The sequence below is a fragment of the Nothobranchius furzeri genome, chromosome 17 (genome assembly GCF_043380555.1).
Source record: "Nothobranchius furzeri strain GRZ-AD chromosome 17, NfurGRZ-RIMD1, whole genome shotgun sequence".
NCBI classification, from domain to species: domain Eukaryota; kingdom Metazoa; phylum Chordata; class Actinopteri; order Cyprinodontiformes; family Nothobranchiidae; genus Nothobranchius; species Nothobranchius furzeri.
This window is the reverse complement of record NC_091757.1, coordinates 41,178,695-41,202,148: the sequence shown is the minus strand read 5'-3', so window position 1 is coordinate 41,202,148 and position 23,454 is coordinate 41,178,695. Positions and strand designations below refer to the sequence as shown.

The 23,454-nt window shown below is 40.2% G+C and overlaps 1 protein-coding gene across 1 annotated transcript in view; it reads right to left on the bottom strand.

The window, feature by feature from the left end:
* The window catches only part of LOC107393789 (GDNF family receptor alpha-2), a 73,214-nt gene that overhangs the window by 4,841 nt on the left and 44,919 nt on the right, over positions 1–23,454 (bottom strand). Inside the window, exons 5-7 of the mRNA XM_015972394.3 lie at positions 10,372–10,484; positions 9,313–9,453; positions 5,500–5,630 (exon numbers count right to left, since the gene is read on the bottom strand). Of these exons, the coding sequence (XP_015827880.3) occupies positions 5,500–5,630; positions 9,313–9,453; positions 10,372–10,484 (385 nt within the window). The remainder of the gene's footprint in view (positions 1–5,499; positions 5,631–9,312; positions 9,454–10,371; positions 10,485–23,454) is intronic.

Sequence of the window (23,454 nt, the reverse complement as noted above, 5' to 3'; positions counted from 1 at the left end):
TTTAGAATTATAACCCGTTTTGTTCTGTGTGAAATGAATAAAGAGCATTGATGTGGACAATAATTGGTTAATATACATTTGTTACGTTATTGTTTTTAATCATAGCTCCTCTGGGAACATAGCCATGAAATTGAAGCATGTTTGAAGGTTTCATTGTATATAGAGCTCCGGGAGTTGACATCACTTCTCCCGGCATGCAACAGTTGAAATCGAAACGGGGCCATATTGGCAGGCAGAAGCTCGCAGCTAGGTTATTTGTTATTGTCAGAAAACTCAATCAAACGGGAAATATGGTAGATTCCTGTTGTGCCCCAGGATGCAGAACAGACGCGGACGACATAAGGAATGAGCCATCTGCAGGATTCCCCAAGATCCGGAGCGCCGCAAACGTTGGATCATTGTAATAAAACGCACTAGTGACCGGGCTAAAGTGAAGCTGTGGGGTCCCGAGAGTAAAGGTTTTCACTTATGTAGCGACCGCTTCATATCAGGTACTTAAACCAACGTTTCCTCAACTGTGTATGGTATTTATTTTTAAATACTTTTATTACGATTCTTAGTGGGCTTCCTAAACGTATTTTGACGTGGCTTTTTCTGTCTTATTACTCATAGCAGCAAGTAAACATCACGTAAAACGTTGCCTCGTGATTTCTGCGTGCTGCCGTTTACGTGTTTTATGATCACAGCAATTAACCGGCTAAGCTGTATTTAATTTTAAGCAATGGTTGATCAATTGTCAGATCACACATAAAAAGCACTTTGGATTGCTACTATCTGTCTCACCGAGACAGATCTCAGACAGATCCTGAGACGCTCCTGCCCGATCCTGGTGCCTATCTCCAGCGGTCAATGGGCAATCAGGCGGGGTACACCCTGGGCAGAGCCAGTCCCTCGCAGGGTGTTGCTTTTACAGCAACATACAAAGTTTTAAAGACCAAATTCAACTCTAACCTTACTAACATTGTTTTGTTTTGTAATCCTTTATGATGAGTGAGAATAATGTGTCTACACAGAATTCACAAAGACTGAAACTGCTGTCTTGGAACCTTAAACAAAGAACAGAGGAACTGACCACAAATCTCCCAGAAAAAGGAAACATCTGAGCACATTTTCTCACTAATAACTTCTGGATCTGCACCTGAGACCAGCGTGGTGTCAAGACACGTGAGGAATGAATATTTGAGTTTTATGCTAAACTAACATGAAAATGTTTAGTCTGGTAGCTGGTTGGGTGTAGATCAGAGGTGAAATAATGCATCAGCCTCACAGTCATGCTGCTGCTGATACAACAGCGACGCAACAATTTTATTTAATAGAAGCAACTGAAGTTGTTTACTTATTAACTTTAAATTCAACACAACCTGCACAAGAAATAGAGCTCAAATATAGAGCTATAGGAACTTTTACATGTAATTTGATTATTCAAATGGGACACATTATGACTATTAAATTGTTTCTTTGTTGATACAGTTTTACAGTTTTGTTTAACACCATAAACCAGATTTTTTACCTCACATCCCTCTTATGCTAGTTTACTCAAGGATTGACTATAACAACGTTCCTGCATTGTTTGAAGAGCAAGTCACATCAAAATCAACTTTTTTTTAGCTGATAACTAGTACGAACGAGTGTCTAATAGTGTTGTAGACATGTGTAGTTATTATTTTTGCATTTTGATGCATTTTCTTACAAAACTCTAAATTCTGTCTAAAAACGTTTGTCTAGCGCCCTGAATAAAATCAGAAATATCAGGGCAAGTTTCTCACCCTGATCCACTTCCGATTCTTCCATCCAACCACCTTCCCCCAATCATGGCCTTGTACATTTCCAGGACATTTGTCTCTTTCAGAATAACATGAAATCAACTTCATGCCCTGTTGATATTCTCCCAACCCCTTTGCTTCTTAAGGTCTTTGACCAAGTTGGTCCATGCATTGTGGATTTTATTAATCTTTCTTTGTATTCTGGCTCTGTTCCCTCTGTTTTCAATCATGCAGTTGTTTAACCTATCCAAAAACCCAGTTTGGACTCCCCTCAGCCTAACAATTACAGACCCATTTCTAAATTAGCCTTAATCTCTAAAATCCTAGAAAAAGTTATGGCCAAACAATTGATTAATTTTCTGGAACTACACAACAGTTTAGATAAATTCAAAACTGGAGTTTGTAAAACAAATTCAACAGAAACAGCTTTGCTTAAAGGTTGTAGTGATATCATGATGGCTGCAGACAACGGGGAGTCTCCTGTCTTGTAAATTGTATTGTTAGATCTTTCTGCAGCTTTTGACACTGTTGATCACAATGCCTCAATTAACAGACTTCATGACTTGGTGGAGATCTCTGGAAGTGTTCTAGACTGATTTAGATTGTACCTTTGTAACAGAAGTTACAGTGTCTGTATAAACCAATCATGTCAGATTCTACCAATCCGTTCTGTGGAGTACCCCAAGGCTCTGTTCTGGGTCCACTCTCGTTTTTACAATATATACATCTTATCTTGGTCAGATAATTGATTATTTTCATAATGTCTCCTATTAACTATATGCAGATGACGTTCAACTGTACAGCTCCTTTAAAGATTCTGAGTTTCATAAACTGAACTACTAGTTTCAGTCAGCTATCACCAGCTGGCTGCTAGAAGAAAACTTCCTTCAGTTAAACTCTGAAAAGACTGAATGTCTGATCATTGCCCCTGAGAGCATGGTTCCCCTGATTAGTTAAAAACTTGGTAATTTACCGTCTGCCGTCAAGACAAACTTGAGGAATTCTGGTGTTGTTTTTGACCAGTCAATGTCTCTTGAAGGCCCCTCAAAAACATTGTTCCAAAACTGCTTTTATCACCTAAGAAATATCTCCGAACTGCGAAGGTTGGTGTCAAAACATGAACTTGGAATGGTCATCCATGCCTTTCTCTCCTCCCACATAAATTACCGTAACACACTTTTCACATGTTTTAACAAAAAAGCCCTTGACCGCCTTCAGTTGGTTCAGAACTCTGTAGCGAGGCTCCTAACTGGAGCAAAGAGAAGAGCTCACATCACTCCTATTCTAATGTCTCTGCACTGGTTACCCATTAACATTTCATTTTAGAATTCTTTCTATAACTTTCAGGGCTCTACATGGTTAAGCTCCTTCATATATTATTGGTCCACAAACTAACCTTCTAGAAGTTCCAAAGACCAGATATAAAGTCAAGATGATCGCTCCTTCCAGACTGCTGCACCCCAAGTTTGGAATGATCTTCCCTTATCCTTATATAGTATTGACAATCTGGACATCTTTAAAAAACTGCAGATGACCCTTTTATTTAAAGTTGCTTTAACCTAAATATTTTGTGTGTATTTTTTTTCCTTTTGAATGCAAATTTATAATCACCTTTCATTAGTGTTATGATGTTAATAACCATTTTATAATTTTCATGACATTTCAATGACTGTTTTTCTGGTTTAAATATATTTTTTAAATGTTGATGTTTTGTTTTTAAGATCATTATGATTTTATGACTTCATGATTTGTTTTGTTTTTGGATTGTTTCATTTAGATTTTCTTTCTGTGATGAGTGCTATATAAATACAACATTCTTACTTACATTTTTTTAAACGTTTGTAGTGTTTAAAGAGGCAGAAGAGACCCACGTAGCAGCACAAAAAGAATGCAAAAGGTGAGGTTTTATTTAACCTAAAACCATAAACATAATAAGAATGTATCAAATAAAGAAATAACACAACAAAACCTTTCAAGTACATGTGGAGACAGGTTGTAGTGCAGTCAGGATCAATTGAACCTAATCTGGAAGCACATTTAAAACAGTCAAAAGATGAAGCTTCAGCCCACGTGTTTACACTTTGAGCATGCCAAAGCGCACATCTGACACTGTCACGTTGAATAAATATACATGCAAATTGGCTGAAAATATTGTAAAGCATATAAAAAAGAAGCATGACTGACAAAATCAGTCCCCTGGCAAAGGATCATCCTAAGGCTTCTGTAAACGTGAGCGTCTATCCATCCATCACACACCTTGTATTTGTTTTACTCATATCATGTGTTGCCATGTGTGTACACAGTTACACATGGCATCTGTTTCTACGGTGTGATTGCTATGAGAATTACAGCTTTGGACACTCTTTTTTTCTGCCAAGAGGACTGATACCATAACAATACTCCCCCCAATTTATCTGCCATGGAAGTTTGACAAGTTTTAATTGCCAGGCATAGTTGTTTGAGAATGCAGGGCTGCCCAAAATGTCCTTACTAGCTCCCTCTCTAATTATAAACTTCCTGCTTGAGTAATCACATGTCTTATTGTTTCCTAATTACCATTTTTACAATAAATTAAACACCATGCTGCAGTGAGACAGGCTCTGAGCAGTGCATCAATACGGACACACACACCATCCATTCTCACGCTGCCATCCGTTCCAACTCCCTGTCTTCGTTACCTTTCACCTAACATACACACTGTTTTGTCATCAGAAGAGTGTGTCCATTAATTTGCCTCTTTGCAACATTTTTAAGGTTTTAATTTGCTGCCGTACCAACAATGAGGGCTGCTGTGTAAAGCAAAACAATGAACGCCTCGGGTGAAGTGTGACCATTTGATGGCTATGATTTGATGCATCGTTATGAGAGCCATTCATTCATAAATGCTGCACACTGATTGGGTTTGGATCTGTGATGGTCATTGAAAAATGACATGAACAGGAACAAGTAGCAGCGGCAGATTGTTTCACAAAAGCTGTCTAGTTCAGCCAAACTAGGCGAGAAGGCCTCGTGCAAAAAGGTGAAATACGGCATTTGGTTGGTGGCAGCACTGCACATCAAAAATACATCTGTAAAACAGAACAATACTTCATTGTAAGAGGTAATCAAACTTGACAGCTAGCGCATCTTGGCCTAAAAGTGCAAGGTGAAATATTTCTTCCATGCTGGAGAGGGCGGTGTGCAGCAGACGATGTATTGCTGTCATCCTCACATTTATTTAAAGAAAAAAAAGATGAAGTAGAGTTCTATAAAAAGGACAAACATCGATGCATTTGTGCAGCACAGAAACAGGCAATGCGTCTCTGCTCCAGACAGTGAACCCAGTTTTGGTCGACTTGACTGCAGTCTTTAAAGTAGACGGAACAGTATTTTAGAAGCTCTAATCCAGATTAAATTCCTCCATTTTTCATTCCATTCACTCTCCCATTGTCTGGGAGGGAAATATGATATTTCAACCACATGTCATCATCTTGGGTGTAGCATAAACTGTCTTATCATGAGGCGTTTGTTTTGATATGCCAATTTCTTCAGCAACACTAGATATAAAATGTGATTTGAACTGTGCAGCTTTAGAATCAGAGCATAATCCCTCATTCAGCAGATGCAGAGTGGAGGAGTGTTTTTGTGGTTCTTGCAATGAACCTGTTTTGGCAAAGTAGTTCCTGTTTTAAATGCAATAAAAAGACGATTTTTTTGCTACAGTTTGCACAGATAACAATTCTCGTAAAAGAATTACCTTCAAGGAAGAGACGGTGGAATCTGGGATGTCCGTCGGCCAAAAAGGCGACATTTCTGACGGGCTTTGGATAGTCACGTTTTTGATTGGCATGGTGTCCATCCCATAACCAAAAGTCTGAATAGCATTTCCTGCAGGGACAGAGAATAAAGTCATTTGTGTTTGACTTCCGTCTCAGCAAGAAGCCAGCTAGCAGACAGACAGCTCTAAGTCATCTTCTTGGTCCCCTTCCCAGTTTTTTGCAACCGTGGGAATGAGGCAGGGCAGAAGAACAGATTGAAAAAGGAAGTGGTAAAAAAAAATAAAGTACAGAGAGCCAATTTTTAAGCTGGAGAGTGTAATGCCAAAGCCATGACAAACAAATTAGAGATTTGTTAGTAGAGTTTGTCACTTGGAAGGCCACTTAGGATTTAACTGTTTAACAAAACACAAACATCACCTTATGCCTAATATTGTAAGCTGTTTTTTCAGTGCTTTACATGTTTATTCTCTCAATTTAGCAAGTAATTATCCTTCCATTAGAGAATCCTGCAGAGAAAAATGGACACATTTATCAAATACAAACAACTCTGGCTCACGGTCCCGCCTCATTACAAACAGGCTTTTATGTAACAACAGCTGCTCTGAAAATTGCAAAATGCTGACCAAATAGTGACAAAATGTCCACATTTAGGATGATGAACTCTTTTTCACTTTGTTTGCCAGCAAAGAATTAAAATAAACTACTGGAGAGAGTTGAATCTGTCAGTTTATAGAGAAGACAGCAGCTTGTAAACTCATGAGTGGTTACTGATAAACTAAACGCATGGTTGTAAATGTTTTCAGTGTATGTGCAAGCCTGCAGAAATGTGATAAATTCACGTTCAGGGTGGTTTTCAGCTACCGAGCAGTAACACTGGGGCTGAGTACCTTTTCACTGCTCATCCATTTAAAACACAAAGCTTGCTTTTCTTTGTTCAGGCAGAGCGAAGGCGAGGGATGTAATTGCCTGGCAACCACCTTCATTATAAGGTCAGTGTACAGTGATGACTTTGAATAGATTTATGTGACTGATCAAATTCTAAACATTTCACAAACATTTCCCCACCGCCGTGAAGAGAACAAACAGGATAGCCGAGGAATGCTTGTGAATAATCCAAACAGACCTCCTGATGTGTGCTCTCTTATCCATCACGTTTTCCATCCACCTACACAGACTATTATTCATACATAGTGCAGCAAAATGTGAGAAAACGGTAAACACACATTTGCATCCACATAAAAGTACCCATATTTTTTATAAGTTCACTGAGAAACACATTTTTACTTATTTTTTAAAATATGATCGTCACTCCGAGGTTCAAAATCAGGCTGAACGTGAAAATAGTCTTCTACCCCTGCATTAGCCACTGATAAAAACATCTACGGAAAAACACTAAGGTCAGTGCTCATAACCGGAGAAGGCTGTGTTGAGTTTTGCAACCAGGAGAGAGAAGAGTGTATCCCGGCTAGTAGAAGCTAACTGTTAGCATTAGCAATTTCACAACATGGCAGAAGTCATTCAGGCTTTTGTTATTTGTGGAGATAAAACATCAACGTTGCGGAGAAAACAGGAGTCAGTGGAAGAGTTGCACTGCTGTTAGCCAACCAGAGGCTAAGAATATTACAGACCAACTCATTTTCTTCAACACATCTGCAGTGGTTTCTAGTATAAATGAATGTCTTGTGAGTTGATCTCTCTAGGTAAAATGCTCTCACACTCCTGTCTCAGGAGGTAGAAATTAGCAGGAGCACAGGGGAGCAGAAAACGGCAGGATTTGGAGTCTTATTTCCTGATATTCGAACATCTTGCCTCTGATTGGCTAACAGCAACGTGACTTCACCACTGACTCCATTTGCTTTGCAACATTGATGTTTTATCTCCATAAATAGCACAAGCCATCTTGCAGAGTTTCTAATGCTAACAGTTAGCTTCTACTAGCCAAGGTGTGCTCTCAGCTGGACGCTAAACCAATAACAATCTTCCCTGTTGCATGCCAAGATGGGTGAGTCTATGAATGCTATTTAACATTGTGACTCACACAGCATTCATTCATACAAGAGACCACAGCAGACGTAGTAAAAAAAAAAGAGTGAACGAGAGCTTTAATGCTAAAATGAGAAGTTAAAAGCTCATCATGGCAGCCTTAAAACTTCAACAATAGCAGTGAAGAGCTGGAGGAGAACTGCTGAGACGTGATGTTACACATCTGTTTGTCAGGGTCAGCTAAAGCTAGCTATCCCCCTGCAGATTCTTTAAGATGAAGGAATAAAGTCATAAATCAAACTAGTTGGCTGGAGGGGTACAAACCCCCCACCAACCCCAACCCCCCACTCCAGATACTACTTCACTGCAGCTTGCTACACTGAGTGATTAAGCTTGTTGCCGACAGCAGTTCAATTTTTTAATGATTTTCGTTAAAGTTTTCCTTTAAGCATGTGTTTTCTCGTCCACCTGCAGACATGGACGATGTAGCAACGAAGGGGAACAGGATGAGATGCAAAAGGAGGAAACTGGGTTTGAGTTTCAGAGTATTATATACTTATTTGATCATTTACCAAAGTGCAGCAAATGTTCAGTTTGTGATGCTGCTTTTGGTTGCATTAGATGGTTATAAAGAAAAAAAATGAAAACAGGAGCTGATGACTCTAACTTGGAGATGGTCCTTAGTGATAGTTGAGGTCAGATACCTTGGTGAACAGATGAAATAAATGTCCAAGTCTGGCTGACCTGCTAATTAAAATTTTAAAAGTTTTGTGAAATCAAACCTGTTGAGTTTGGGCCACCGCTCAGACCTGTTATTTGTAAGTCATTTGAAAGCTGTGCAGGTTAAGAGGAGGTTGAATATGTGTTGTTGTGTTTAGTGAGCTTATGTTTTTGTGTATATCCTCCTCCCTCGGTGGAAGTGGAAGTTTACGGCCAGTTCCCCTCGACTGCGGAGAGGAGATGCTGCATTTTGTGTTATTTTTCAAGGCGCCTCCTCAGCTCCCAGCCCCATCCCTCATCCTGCACACTCAGCTAAAACGGTAACGCAGCAATCTATTGAAATGGTCCAAAAGCATTATCCACACAATGGAACATGCTAAGGGCAATGGTGTCTTGATAGGTCCGATGACACCGCTCGCGATGCCTCAACAAGAAGGGAGCAGGTATGGTTTTACTTTAGGATGAAAAACAGTCTCTGTTTCTTGTTGTATAAGATATACAAACGATCTGCTTCCCCCCATTATTTCATTTCTGCTTGTTTTCATGACTTCCTTCTTCCGAAAAGGATAAGCTCCTTCAGATTAAATGCGAAAATGACATGCAAATGGTTCTTTTGTATTAAAGCCTGGGTAGATAATGCCCATTGAAGGGATACAAACATTTATCTTTTTTCCAAGAAACTAGAAATATTCAATTCTAATATATCTAGTATATTAGACGATCACTGCAGGGAAGTTGTACCTCTGTAGCAGGAAAGTTTCATCCTTTCATCTACGCATCATTTTCTCTTTTAACAAACATTTCCGCCTTCTCTCACTGTACACCGCTGTTCGCTTTTTTTCATAATATCAGCAAATATCCAGCAGAGGAGCCAAACAACTCTGCAAAAAGCAGAATCTGACATGAGAGGCCATTAAAGTTGCATTAGATTGAAGTTCACAGCTCAGACCGCTGTGGCATGTTAGCAAGAGTAACTACGGCATCACACACTTTTACTCTCATCAATATTACATGACTGCTGGAACCCTATCAGTTGCAAATTACATTTCAGATGTGTGCAGAGTGATGCATGTGTCGAGTTGGCTCACTTAGGCATGTGTTTTCAGTGAAGTGCCGCAGGAAGTTCATGCATTCCTCCTCGAGGTTTCCGCTGCCCTTGCAGGTACACCAGGGAGAGATGGTCCAGTTGGAGAAATTGTTGTCAACAAAGTTGGGGGTCATTTCTGTCCCTGCAGGTGGGAGGGGGTATCCACACATAGACAAACACTCATTAGGACAGCTATAGGTCACTAATGGACAATAATGGACTACATTTAGTGTGAGGAGTATGTAAATAGTGCAGAATATTAGTCACAGGAAAGGATTTGCTCTGTTTGAGTTTACAGGAACCACCCAGTAATGCTTTAGTTAGATGTAAAGAGGCCATTATGTTATAAATGTTTTTGCAAAGTAGGAAGCGTTTGAACGCAGCGCTGCTGCAACAAAACATTTTACTTTATAAATGTCTCTCTATCCCCCCCTGCGTGTATCAATGCTTTCAGCGGGACTCTTAAGCGTTCGCTGCACTTTGAGTAACGTTTTTATAAAAAAATCCAGGAAGCACAGTGGCATAATACCACTTCACAATGCATCATTTATGACAGATGGTGGCGAGGCACCTACTGATGCTGAAATATGGACACTTCAGCAGCCATTAAGCAGCAAATATGTAAATATATTTTGTGTAAATCTGCATTTACAAATCTCTCTAATCCCTGTAATGCCTGCACAACACTACCTGGATGTTGCTGGATGGAATTAGAAAATTTGCAGGGAGTGATTTGTCACTAGTCACACTGCACAGCGTTTATTATGAGCAAACAGATGGCTGTCGAGTGTTTTAATTAAGTAAACACTTTCTCTATGCCTCTACTCCCTAATTTACTTCTGGTTCTGAGCTGATGTCCAGTGTGCCGGTGGAGATATCAGGCCAGGTAGGAGAAAAAAAAATGCAACCAACTCCTCTGGCTGGTCCTGTGTGATAAAAGTAGACCAAACTACTCTCATACTTTATTTTCCTCCACACTTATACAATCATCACTTTTCATCAGGAGATCCACCAGCTCCTCTCCCACTTTCTCGCATCCTCAAGCCACCCCAGCACTGACCGATGAGCCTTGCGTAAGAGGCCAAACAGGCTTGGTGATTGTCTTGGTTGGGACAGGTGCTCCCGGAGTGGGAAGTCGTCCAGCAGTTCGTGATGTAATCAGCCAGTCTAGACCTACAGATAGGAAAAAAAAAAGATAGCAAATGAAAGACGAATAGACAGACATGTACGGAATTTCAAAGGAATAGGTCTAATTTTTGGCACTTTTTCAAAACTAAAGCCCAGCTGCCAGTTGTGACTAGCAACATCTGTTTCCAGACCGCCTAACCAGGTGCTCTGAATAGCAATCAGGTCCCACTTAAGCCCAACAAGCTCTTCACGCCATGCCACACAGTCTCATGGGACTGTGTCTGCGTACTGATAAGACGGGATATTATTAATTTATTGCTTATCTTGAGCATCACAACTGTTTCCCAACAGCCACCTCTGCCATGAAGGGAGGCAATGGTGAAGGAAAAAGAAGGAAAAAAGGACTGTTTAGCTTAATTGTGTTTGTGACAATAGCTTTAGGTCTGTGTGGGCCCCTAGGGTGGCATTGCTAATCCACTTAACTAGGTGTACTGGTAGGGAACATGTGCGATGTTGCCCTGTCTGTGTTACTTACATCACTGCTGCTCACATAGTGAATCACAACGAGAGCACATTTCTTGCTCGCTCTTCTTTTTCAGTGTCATGAGTCACTTTGACCTGGTCTGACCACAGTTTTCAACCTAAAGTTTAGAGAATTGCTCAAGTCCCCGCGGTGGTTTTGTCATCTTGATTAGGGTCGTGAACATGCCGTTACACATAAACAGACAGGTTTTAGTGAAAGTGGTTACGCTTATGTTTAAAATAGCAGCTGGGTTGAAAACTTTTGGGCATTTTAACACCTGATAATTAAAAGTGAACACAGCTGCCCTGAAAGCATTCCCTTCCTGGCGCTGTGCCTTACATCGTCATCATCTTTGCTGCTTTAAAAATAATAATAATAATAATTTTTTAATATTTAAACAGTTTTATATATGTTTTGGGGAGCTTTTCCCATAACTTTATTTTGGAGGTTTAAAACTGATGTTTGTTAAAAAAGTTATAATAATTAAAGGCAAAATATTATGAAATAAGTTGTAATAGTTCTATGGTCAATACAAAACAGTTTTATGAAGTTCTTGGCACAAACCCCCCTCACATGAAGTGATTCCAGCAGTTTTGTTCTTGGTATTTTCGGTACCTTCCAGAATGAGCCGTGTCAGGACTCAGTCACTTTAGGAAAACAAGCTGGAGCTGGCTACGCCTACCCATTTCCAATTCAAGCTGCTATAAGCTGAGACGCTCCAATATCTGGGAGGGGCTAGGTATAGAGCCACTGTTCTTGCACAAGAGAGGTGCTTCTATTTTACTTTTCCACTTTGTGATGTCACAAACAGGGAATTTTTGAAAATCAGCTTGTAATTGCACTTAATTCCTAAAACCAGATTGGATTTTTCCACATTTGGAGTGATTAGGCAGCACAAAAGCTTGCAAAAGATGAGTTTAATAATAATGATAATAATAATAATAATAATACATTGAACTTATATAGCGCTTTTCAAGACACCCAAAGACGCTTTTCACACACGAGTTTAGCATACTAGGACCCCATAAAATGATTAATTTAGATTTCAAGTCAAGATCCTTTATGAGTTCTTGTTTCTTGCCTTTAAATAAAATAAACTATTATAAGGGAACATTCTCTTTTTTGGGAGCCTGCTTCTAGTTGATGAGGGGAAACTGCATATTTTTTCCACTTCCGTGTTTGCTTCAGTTTTGGCAGGGGTAGTTTGCTCCTTGATCTTTGCTGAGATGAATTAAAACTCTTTCATAAACTTTTACTATTTTTAAAATGATACAGATTTGTTAATGTCTAAACTAACAAATTTTTCTATGCTTTCAACTCTACTACTAGTTAGTTCCAGGGTCACTGCAACCCTCCAACCCTCAATGCTCCTCCCCCTATCCACACTGAGGTGACACGCGCTGCTTCTATCGTGGCTGCAGGAACTGAAGTGGGGATAGTCCCAACCCACCACCCCACCTAGTGAACACTTATGTTGTGTTGTCTGAAGTCTGTTGCATATCTGTCTGAGGTGGTTTTTTTGCAGAGCAAAGCTGCCCTCCCGGTGGAAAGTAACTCTGAAGTGCCTTTTTTTCCCTCCACCTGAACCAATCCTCATCTAACCCTCTTATCTCTATTAAGGTAGCGCGACTCGGGTTGCGAATGACCATTCACCAATTCTTGTCATTTGTCTTGCCATGTATGTCTGATCTCTGAATTGTGTGTACTGAAACTCTAATTTCCCTCTGGGATCAATAAAGTATCTTTGATTTGATTTTGATTCAATTTGATACTTTTAATATTTTCATTTTTAAATGTTCTTATTTCTCCCAAAACAAATTATGGATACCTTATATCTGCATTTGTGTTTAACAAATAGTTTTCTGCTTCATTTTGGAAAAAAATACATCCTAAAAATGTAAAATCTTTACAAAACAATGTCTAATTTGGAAAATAATATCTTTTTTTCCCCCAATATTGCTAGTTTTGTAATAATCAGGCGCTTTCGGCCTAACATCAACATGGATACAGTTTAACCCAGGTGACATATTGTCAATTTATTCAACACATTATAACATTTTAACAAGAATAGTTGACTGGTGCATCTACAGAACTTTATGTAAAATATTCATGTTAACAAAAACAATAACAAAAGTGCTGATGCTGCAAACGGCTGCAAATCACAGTAACCTAAAAAGATAGAATGTTAATGTGACACAAATTTACATACCGCCTTATCTTTAAATATGCATTGAATCATGGTGGCACTGCTGGATCACTTATTCATTATCTTTTTTTTTTTTCTTTTAACATTTTTCACCAGCCTCTGAGGTAATTGAATTGGATGAGATGCATTGTAATGATACTGAGCTGTTAGCTGCATACTTATCAGCTAACATATGATCTGTTGCTTCTGCAGGGCGGACACTGGCATTCAGGAAACTTCTAGAAAAGAGTTTACCCAGTCTGTTTCAGAGAATACCAACAGCAATGTTATGCTTTCCTTCTTCCTGGGCCTGCAGACAAGAATAGAAGCATTTGGTTGAAGGGTAAAACACACGGTGCACTAGCAGCCCTCTGTGTCTGCCTAACTGTTGATTTCTTTATCGTTTGTCTTTCACTTGAGCTGAAATGCAGCCAGTGTGCTGGATGGGCTTGGACCTCCAGCAGTGAACCCCACTCAGATCCACTTCATTACTTCAGCTCCATCCACCCTCTGTACGGATCTCCCAGATAGCCTCTTGACATGACATGCTGCTAACATCAGTTGCAAAAGCCTCGCTTGAGAAATCAGGACATAGACTTGCTCTGCTGCACAGACGCTGCACATTCAAACACAAATGCACACGCAGAGACAAACTATGTTAATAATACAGAGTAGAGAAAATACCACTTTAAATGTTGCCCCTCCTCACTCGGAGCCCCTTCTCACATCTACACAGGAAATGAAGGCGCTTTACCCATGATGATGCAGCCGGAGAGAACAAAAAAAGGGCAGAACGACTAGAAGGTGAGGGAACAACTTTGTTGCACCTAAACAAAGTACCTTTGAGAGCCTATTTTCAATTTAATACGTGGAAAGGGTCTTTCTCTTTTGTGCTAAAACAGAATGTGAATGTCAGATTTCTGCTGGAAACAGAATGAACCTCAAAAGGATTAAAGAAACCGAATGAGCAGAAGTTTCTCTTTAGCTGTGGAGCTCTTTCCGACAATGACGGCTTAAAAACAGTAATTTAAAGTTTAGAGAGGTGTCCTGAGTGTTCAGACAATGACGTTCCAACACCAGGATTCGGTGCGTTTCACAGCTTCCGCGGACTTTCCATTATATCTCGGCAAAGCGCCTCTCGCTGCTGAAATTACAGGCTGTCTAGCTCAACAGAGTTTTATGGTCATTTCAGCCTCTCAGCCCCCAGGGAAGTGACAGGGGAGCCCCCACAGAGGTAGACTTCTTTCAAGCAACCTGACATTTTAAACACAGTCATCCGGGTGAGAGCTGAGTGCCTGTCTATCCTGCTTGGCAGTAATAGAAAACTAATAGCTTTTCATATGATTCTTATTCCTATCACTTGATGCCCGTGACAAACAATGTGACTTAAATCAGATGAGTGTCAGGCTTAGAAACCATTTCGAGATAGAACAGAGGCAGGAAGAAAAAATTGTTATCAGACTTCATTTAAAAACAGTTTACTGAGAGTCCAATCTCATTCTGAGACTTCCCATCTGTGCTCTTTCTGCAAATACGAGCTCTTCTGCAGATGCTAATATTGGTTAAATGAGCTTGCAGTTGCTTATCAGTTCCGTCCATCTTTAGCCAAAAGAGGCTTTGAGTCCATATCTCTCACTCATCAGCAGTGGACATTGCAATAAACATGAAACAATGGCTGCTGACAGTAATGGCACTTAGCATGAGGCAAATGAGAAAAGCCAAATGTGTTTCTGACCCTCTTCCTCCGCCTTTTCGCTTTTCTTTTCTGTTTCTGTCTTTTGTGTTTCTGGCACCTTATCTGTGCTCACCTCTCCTCTATTATCCTCTCTGTTGTTGCTGTAGCTTCAACCGCTCATGTGCAAAGTCATGGCCTGAGTGCAGTCAACATGACCCAGCAGCCTCCTGTGTCCTTTTGTCCCCTGATGTCAAATGACCAAAGCAAATAATGGACCAGAAAAACTGTAACTTTTCATCTTGCTTTTTTTTTTTCTTCCACAACTCAGCTCAATTCACCCAAAAAAATCTGAATCCAACTATCCTTCTTGCAAGGCACTGACGTTGTGAGAGAGTGTTATGAATATCTTTTGATGAATTAAATAGCTTCAGTGTTTTGCTCGTGTTTTTAGCCCGGATTTCAGATGATGACCCTGAGATGGTGTTTCAGCAATTCGGGCTGGCCTCGGTCATTTATTCTTAAATATTTCTGGATGGTTTTGCTGCTTTTTGGCTTCACAGTTCTCATTGGGATTCCCCAGTCAATACTCTTAAAGGGCAATGTAGACAGATGGCATTCAGTCAAAACACGAGACACTTTAGCCTCTGTTTGCCTACTCAGCGAGAAACAAAAACGAGCTGAAATGGCCTTGCAGCATGACCTGTTTTTCACTATTAACAAATAATACTTAAAATATTAAAAGGAACAACTTGAACTTTTTCATTTATTTAGGTGTTTTATTTATATTAAAAAGAAAAAAGTGATTTATAGAAAAGAACAAAAAACCCACATTTTCTGACCTGGTAACCTCTTGCTATGATGCAGTGGTGCTAACTAACCAACCAACTAACCAAACAACCAAACTACTGACTGACCTACCAACCGATTGACTGACCCCCTGACCAACCAACCAACCAACCAACCAATCTCCTAACCAACCAACCAACCAACCAACCTACCAACAAACCAACTATTGGCCGACTTACCAGCTGTTTGATTGACCCCCTGATCAATCAACCGACCGACGGATCAACCATCATCATGCAACCACAACGAGTAAAAGTGATGTTTTCTGACCAGAAGGATCTGAATCATGGTTGGGGACCCCAGTCCTTGAAGGCCAGTTTCCAACATGTTTTAGTCGTTTTCCTGCACCAACACTTCTGATTCAGTGATTTTTTCAACTGTTTAGCAGCTCATCAATCTCTGCAGAATAATGTTAAACACCTGCTGGTTAAATTCAGGTGAGTTGAAGCAGGATATCAACTAAAGTCCCTACACGCCCTACAGGTCCCTCCAGGTCCAGTGACCAAAGCCTACTGGTTGTGCAGCGCACCAGGCTAAAGACCAAAGGTTACAGATCATTTGCTGCTGTGGCCCACAGACTCTGGAACTCTCTCCAACTGAGGCTGAGATCAGTGGACTCAGTGGTCTCCTTTAAAAAGCAGCTGAAAACTCACCTGTTCAAGCTGGCTTTTTTTGTGACCTTCATCACCCTCTCCTTATTTTGTTCTTATTCCACCTTTCCCGGGATCCACTGATTTCCCTCTTTCCCTTTTCTTACATTTTTTTATTCATTATTCTGGCCTTTCTTCAAACTGTGGATCCACTGATACCTCTTTCCTTTTCATTTTCTCTTTTTTCATATTTTTAATCACAAAATGTTTTTTTTCTCAGTTTCACCACACTTTTTAAATAACTAAAAAAAATCTTTTTTATATTTTTAATTTATTGTTCTTGTGAAGCGCCATGAGATTTTTATCTTGACAGGTGTCATATAAAAAAATGTTTTCTTTCTTTGTTAAAAATGCTGGATAGCAGCCTCGAGGCACCAGGATAACCCCACCCCTGATCTAATGAATTATTTTAAAGTTTTCAGTTTTTTACCCTCTAGTAATTTTAAAACAAATGTAAGCAGTCTTATGATGATAATTGATGCACATTTTGCAGTAAATAATGAGGCAATTTGAAGGGAACAGCATGATACAAATTTAAGTGATTGTGTGTGACATCACCTCCTCATATTCTGTGCTTTAAAGTAGAAAAATCCTATAAAATCTTACGGAACAGGAACAAAGATTACATTTGGTGCTGCACCGGTATAATCAAATTATATTAAATTGTTAGGTGGTTAAAGACTGATTGGTTAATTTGAGGTTATTCGAACTACCTAAATGCTCTATAAACGTGACAAACCGACCAAATGTTCACATTAAACCAACAGTCTGGCCATAATGAGATAAAACAATTACCTCAAGGCAGCAGAACAGTTATAACCAATTAAATAACTCCTAGTTTCATTGAATAAATGATTTATTTTACAGCCAGGACATTGTGCAGCTTCCAGGGAAATTTTCTGAGCTCAAATTAATGTTCAAGTGAAAGAGTAGGCCGTCTTTAACTGCTTGAAAACCACAAATTGACCATCCTTTAGATAACTCAAAAGCCCTATTGATAATGTTTGCATTAATAATAGATACAAGACCACTGGAAGAGAAGATTGAAAAGGAAAAGCCGACGCCTAGTCGGTAATGACTGCAATTTTCCGCTGTGCCATGTTCCCTCTGAGATTATAGCTGGGAAAGTAAATGAGCATACCCTAATCTGTGTATTGGAATTAAAGGCACAAGTCTTTCTCTGCCTCATACCTCTCACTGCTTCTGAAATATTCTCCCCCATTCTTTCCTCCACCTCCCTTTTTTTTCATGCGAGCAGCAAACCAAGCCCGTCTCCAGTGAAGGCGATGTCTGATTGAAGCCACACACTGCTGCAAACTGTACTATATTTCAGGAAAAGGTCACCATTTGACATATGCTTGGTTTGCAAAACCTGAACTTCATTTCAGAAAAGAAACAGTGATACCTTGCAACTGGTGTTAAAAAGGCCCTGGCCCTGACCCCGCTCTTTAAAGGTGAACTATTCTGTTGGTGTGAATGGTTTTATAGGAGCAACACTTTTGGACCGTTTTCAGAAACGAGGAGAGGAATCATTTAAAACAGACAGTATTACTACAGTTCACGCAACATTTTAAGTGTCCCATTTTTATTTCTATATGCTTTTTTTAAATTTGTAATAATTCTATTCCAGCCAATCAGTAAATAATTGTTTCAATGAACTGGATTAAAGGATTCCCTTTTATTACATTGGACTTGGCTGCTGGAAGCTGTTTTAGTGTCACTTATTTAAATAAAACAAAAGTTCTGGAATGGATGTGAAGATCTCAGGTAAAGGCTATGTTGGACATTAAACTCTGAGTGGAGTACTCTGAGATGAATGAGCAGAGGTGGGGCCAGGGGCGGACTGGCCTTATGAGTTCTGGAGAATCCCAGAATGGCCGGCGCTCTAGGGCTGGTGTGTGTACTTCAGGCTGATGTTGGTACTCCCCTCCCCCCGGATGGAGATCCCTCATCATGGGAGCGAGCAGGTTGCAGCAATGTCCTGCTTCTGCTTGGAGAACGGAGTTCATGAGAGATTTCGGCCAGCATCCCCTCACTTGGCGGGACAGAAGGAGATTTGCAAGCAAATCTCGCAACTTGATTCTTAAATCAAGTCCCAAAACGTGCATGTGGTCAAGTTCAAAGTCAAGACATACATGTTGCGTTGCAAGTCGAGTTTTATGTCCTTCTAGACTTGAAGTCAAATCCAAAGAAATGACATGCAGGTTTATTTGACTCTAAAAGGTTAGGGTTAGTCTCAGTCTGAAAGTATGATTTTTAAAGAAGTGGTTGACTGTTTAATCAATTCATTTGAAGAGGTCTCTAGTAAGAATGAATGCCTTGCATGTCGTCATGGGATATACTGGTGCACCATTTCTGAGACCTAAAAGTTGCCACCATCACAGATGAGCTTCAGACGGCAGGTTTTGGACTCTTATTTCCTAAAATTTGGACATCTTGCCCCCGATTGGATGACAGAAAGGCAACTCTACCACTGACCTGCAGCATGGATGTTTTATCTCCCAAAATAACACAAGCCTGGAGGAGCTTCTGCTGTGTGGTGAAGTTGCTAATGCTAATGATTAGCTTAAACTAGCCAAAACATTTGCTGCTGATTCCAGGACGTTAAAACAACAGCCTTCCTGAGTCAAGATCAGTGAGTCCATGAATGATAATTCAGTGTGATGTAAATATGTGAGGACTTTCAAATCTTAGATTTTCACCATCATTTTCTATCGAAAGCTACTACAGCAGATCGGTGTAGGAGACTATTTAATGTTCAGCCCGCATGAAAAACTCAGAGTGACCGATTATAATCAGAAAAAAATAGTTTTTTTTTTCAGTCACCCACACCTTTAAAAAAATCCTGAACAAGTAATTTGTCAAAATTGACTATTTCAATGCAGGGTGATGAGAAAACATTTCCAGGAAAGGTAAAATCTACGTAAAATCAGTATTTTTGGACAGAATAAGCAGCAAATGCAAAACAATTTTATAAAAATCGCAGTGGCGATGCGGCTGTTCACAAGAATGTGGAGTACTTTACAACAGACATTACGAGGCGGAAGGGCTTTACGGCACAAACCCAGCAGTTTTGATAAGGTTAAAGTACTATTGATCTAAAAATATTCTAATAAATACATTTTCACTGAATTAGTCTCACAAAACACGACGGCAAGTACAAACAATAGAGTCACTTCCCACTTCCTGTTTTAGAGTCCCGTGTGTGTTGTGACTATCGTGCGACTTTCCAAGAAGCGCTCAGACAAAAGTTGTCATTTTAAATCCAAACATTTTTTGTTGTTGTGTGGGAGTCGGAATTTAATTTATTCTGATCAGAATAAATGAGGGCTGACGTTCCATTTCACAGTAAATCTTTTTTATGTTTTTGTCCTTTTTAACTACTTAACCTCATCTTGTTTTGAAAAAAGGCCTTTCCAATAATTAGATTTTCACTAAGTCTAGAGTGACTTTAAAAGGAAGCTGTATAGCTGCATGTTTTATGTAGAAATTAAACAGAAAGATGTAAGAGCAGGTTTTTGCACTGCATGGAAACAGCTTGTACAAATAATTGCAAAACCACTGCAGGTAATTGGGAATCAGTTGTTAAAGTCAAACTAAATGTGTTGATTAATCAGAAATATTTTGCTAAATGAAGGCTAAATCTATGCTGGGCGTGTGCATTTTTAACATATACAGCAAAAACGCTCCAAATATTCTGCAGTACAGCACTTAAAAAAATTAAAGGATTTCATTTTTATACTTGTTTTTTTTTCATCTGTGTGGATTTGTGTTTAACATGTAACCAACTCCACCTGCAGGGTTCTGCTTATGTTTCCTGTCATAAATAATGAGTTGTATAAGAAACTGTGGAAATAAAGTCATGTTTTCTGGTTAGTATCACAGTGCAGTACAAGGAATCTTCAGCATGCATGCGAGAGCGAGAAGTTGGGTCAGATCTCGAGACCAAAGACTGCGTCAAGGGTCCTCACATGTGAAACGCGTGTGCACGAGGAAAAGTAAACTGATGATGAAAGTGTAGCAGCTTCCTGATCTCTTTCAGCTTTATCTCAGAGTAATGTCATCTGGGCCAGTCATTCTCCCTACACGGTTTCCCCCTCAGTGGGAGCTTGAGTTGTCAGATATACCGAGAGCAGACTGTAGATTTAGGGCAGTGTGTGTGTGTGTGTGTAAGAGTCAAAAAGGAGGATAATACAAGTTTTCTGTTAGATACAGCAGCCTGGTTCAGAGCATCTTTCTAACTGGGTCATGTTACCTGTACAGTGATCGATTGTCTCTGACCGTCCCACTTTGAAACCGGGTGCCCAAATAACTCAATCAAAGAGCACCCAGTGATCCCAGTAAGCAAGGGAAACGAATCAAAGACAGAAGTGTTACATTGATCCTTCGGACAATCAATGCAGTGCAAGAACAAATACAACCCGATGCTCTTTGGTTCGGCTGTCAAAGGAAAGAAAGGAGGAGTTTATCTGCTTGTATGTACAAGCAGATGTACACAGGGACATGCACAAGCTAAAAAAACTGCACAATAATTTCACAATACAAGAAGGGACATGGAAAAAGAGAAAGCGAGGGGCACACCAACACACAGGAAAGCCTTTTGCTCTAGGTTTTCGTTCGTGCAAAATAATAAAGAATAATGCTTTTCAGAGGTAAGAGCAGGTGTAAGAAATAAGAGCTGCTTTGTTTAATACTTGTTCTGCATCCATCTCAGTCTCCAGAATAAGCCAACAATCACCTCCACAGACACTGGGAACAGGATGAAATCTCCCAGACCAATATGGCTACAAACCCCGAGCCAAAATGATATAATTGAAATCCTTTTAAGGGTTTGATCCATCTGGAACAATCTAAACCTTCTTCAAAGCTGAAATCAAATCCAAGTTGGCACCCAATATACAGAAGCTTTAGCATTCCAGCTAGGATGATTAAACATCAACTAAGTTCATTTAAAAAAGTAAGTAGAAATTTAACTCTGTGTTTATTTCTGACACTTTTTCTCCACATGCACGAGTTGCAGGGAGCTACAAACGTGTCTTTAAAAAGGCCTGTAGCTGCAGAGATCCATAGCTATGTGAACAAACCACTGACCTCTAACTGACTGCAGTAGCTTTATGGTCCACATTGATTCTGCAGAACCTCCCTTTTCTCCTCCGCCTCTCTGTCTCATTAAATCTCTCTCCTTCCCTCACCCCCTTCTCTCTTTATTCATCCCTTGTGCTCAACTGAAATGGCGCTGACAAGCTGTGTGTCCTCTTTTTGAGTCAAACAGGTGTCCCTGAGGCAAAAAAGACACGTCGCTAAATGATCTCCATCTTGGTTTCACTGACACTTCTATCAGAGTAAAGAACAGCGCTAAAGAACGTGGACTGTTTTAATAATTAGAGTTGCACAAAACAAATCTCAATGAGAAGATTTAAAAAAATGCAGTTAGCTTTTTGGAAACGTGATCTGTTGGTTAAAGAATGATCAAAGTGATGTTTTAGATCGTTTAAATCTCACGCTGAGAAAGAAATTACTCGAAAAGCGTCAAAAAGCCTGACTGTGTCTGAATTACAGAGACATTTTCTTGCATGGCAGCACTTATTCACTGCTGAAGAATGTACAGAAATGATCAGAATTACCTCCAAACTCAAAGTGGCTAAGTGAGAGTTTGTGCGTCACTGAGCCGTGAACGGTTGTTGGTCTGTTGGTGCACAGGCCAACGTGTGTCCACGCAGCACGAGTGTGTGCACACACTCATCGAGCTGTTGACCTCAGCGTGGCATTACACAGCCACAGATAATGAGCTTTAACGTTCTGTTTCATCTTTCTCAACGAGGAGATGCACGGCAGACACTCGAGGGCCTAAAGGTCAAAGAAAGCAACTCAAAGCTGAAAAGAGATGACACAATGCAGGCAAGCAGGTAATTATCTAGACAATCATAAATTGGAGGAGAGCTGATAGAGTTTCATTACTTTGGCTGTGGGTGCATTTAGTGTTGGTGGAAAGGAACACTCACAGGGTTGCTCTCTGTGCAACGGGTGCTAGGGATCTTTCAGAAGAATGCTGGCATCCACAGATTGTTGTGTGTCAACTTTTGTCAGCGTGAATTGTCATATTTTTTATTTGTTTTGCTTTACAAAACTTGCTTCTCTGTCATTAGAAAATTAAAATCAAGTAATGTGCTGGTGTGGATTCTCTGATATCACGTGACTGATGATTCAAAGAGTTGAACAGGACTAAAGTAGAATTTTTTTTTTTGCTAAATTTGTTTCAGCTCTTCCTCCAATGTCTTCTCCAGTTATGATTAACGTTTATTACTGGAGTTGTACTTTTCTTGAAAGGTCTGATTCACGTCGAGAGGAGCCAGCTGATGTGGCTTGGGCATCTGGTTAGGATGCGTCCTGGACGCCTCCCCGGTGAGGTTTTCTGGGCACGTCCAACCGGAAGGAGACCTAAAAGGAGACCCAGGACACGTTGGAGAGGCTATGTCTCTCACCTGGCCAGGGAATGCCCTGGGATTACCCTGGAAGAGCTGGCCCAAGTGGATGGGGAGAGGGAAGTCTGGGCCTCTCGACTTCGGCTGTTGCCCCCGCGACCCGACTCCAGATAAGTGGAAGAGGATGGATGGATGGATGGATGGATGGATGGATGGATGGATGGATGGATGGATGGATGGATGGATGGACGGACGGATGGATGGATGGTCTAGTTCACTGGGAAACTGCCTAATATGACGAGTCACACTGAGTTGTAAATGCATTTTAACTTTTATATGCGTCATTTGAATGATTTTATTTGCATTATTATGCTTAATCCCATAAGGCACACCGGAGACAGATGCGCCCGCGTCATGCCGTCATTTTAAATATACACCATTTTAATTAATGCGAGTGGCTACACAGGAAGCACCACATCCCAGAAGCGCCTTGCCAAGGCGCTGATGATTGGTGCCAGTTCTATCTCAAACGTGGTGGCGATGCGGCTGTTCACAAGATTGTGGAGTACTTTACAACAGACATTACGAGGCAGAAGGGCTTTACGGCACGAACCCAGAGGTTTTGATAAATTTAAAGTACTATTGATCTTAAAATATTCTAATAAATACATTTTTACTGAATTAGTCTCACAAAACATGACGGCAAGTACAAAC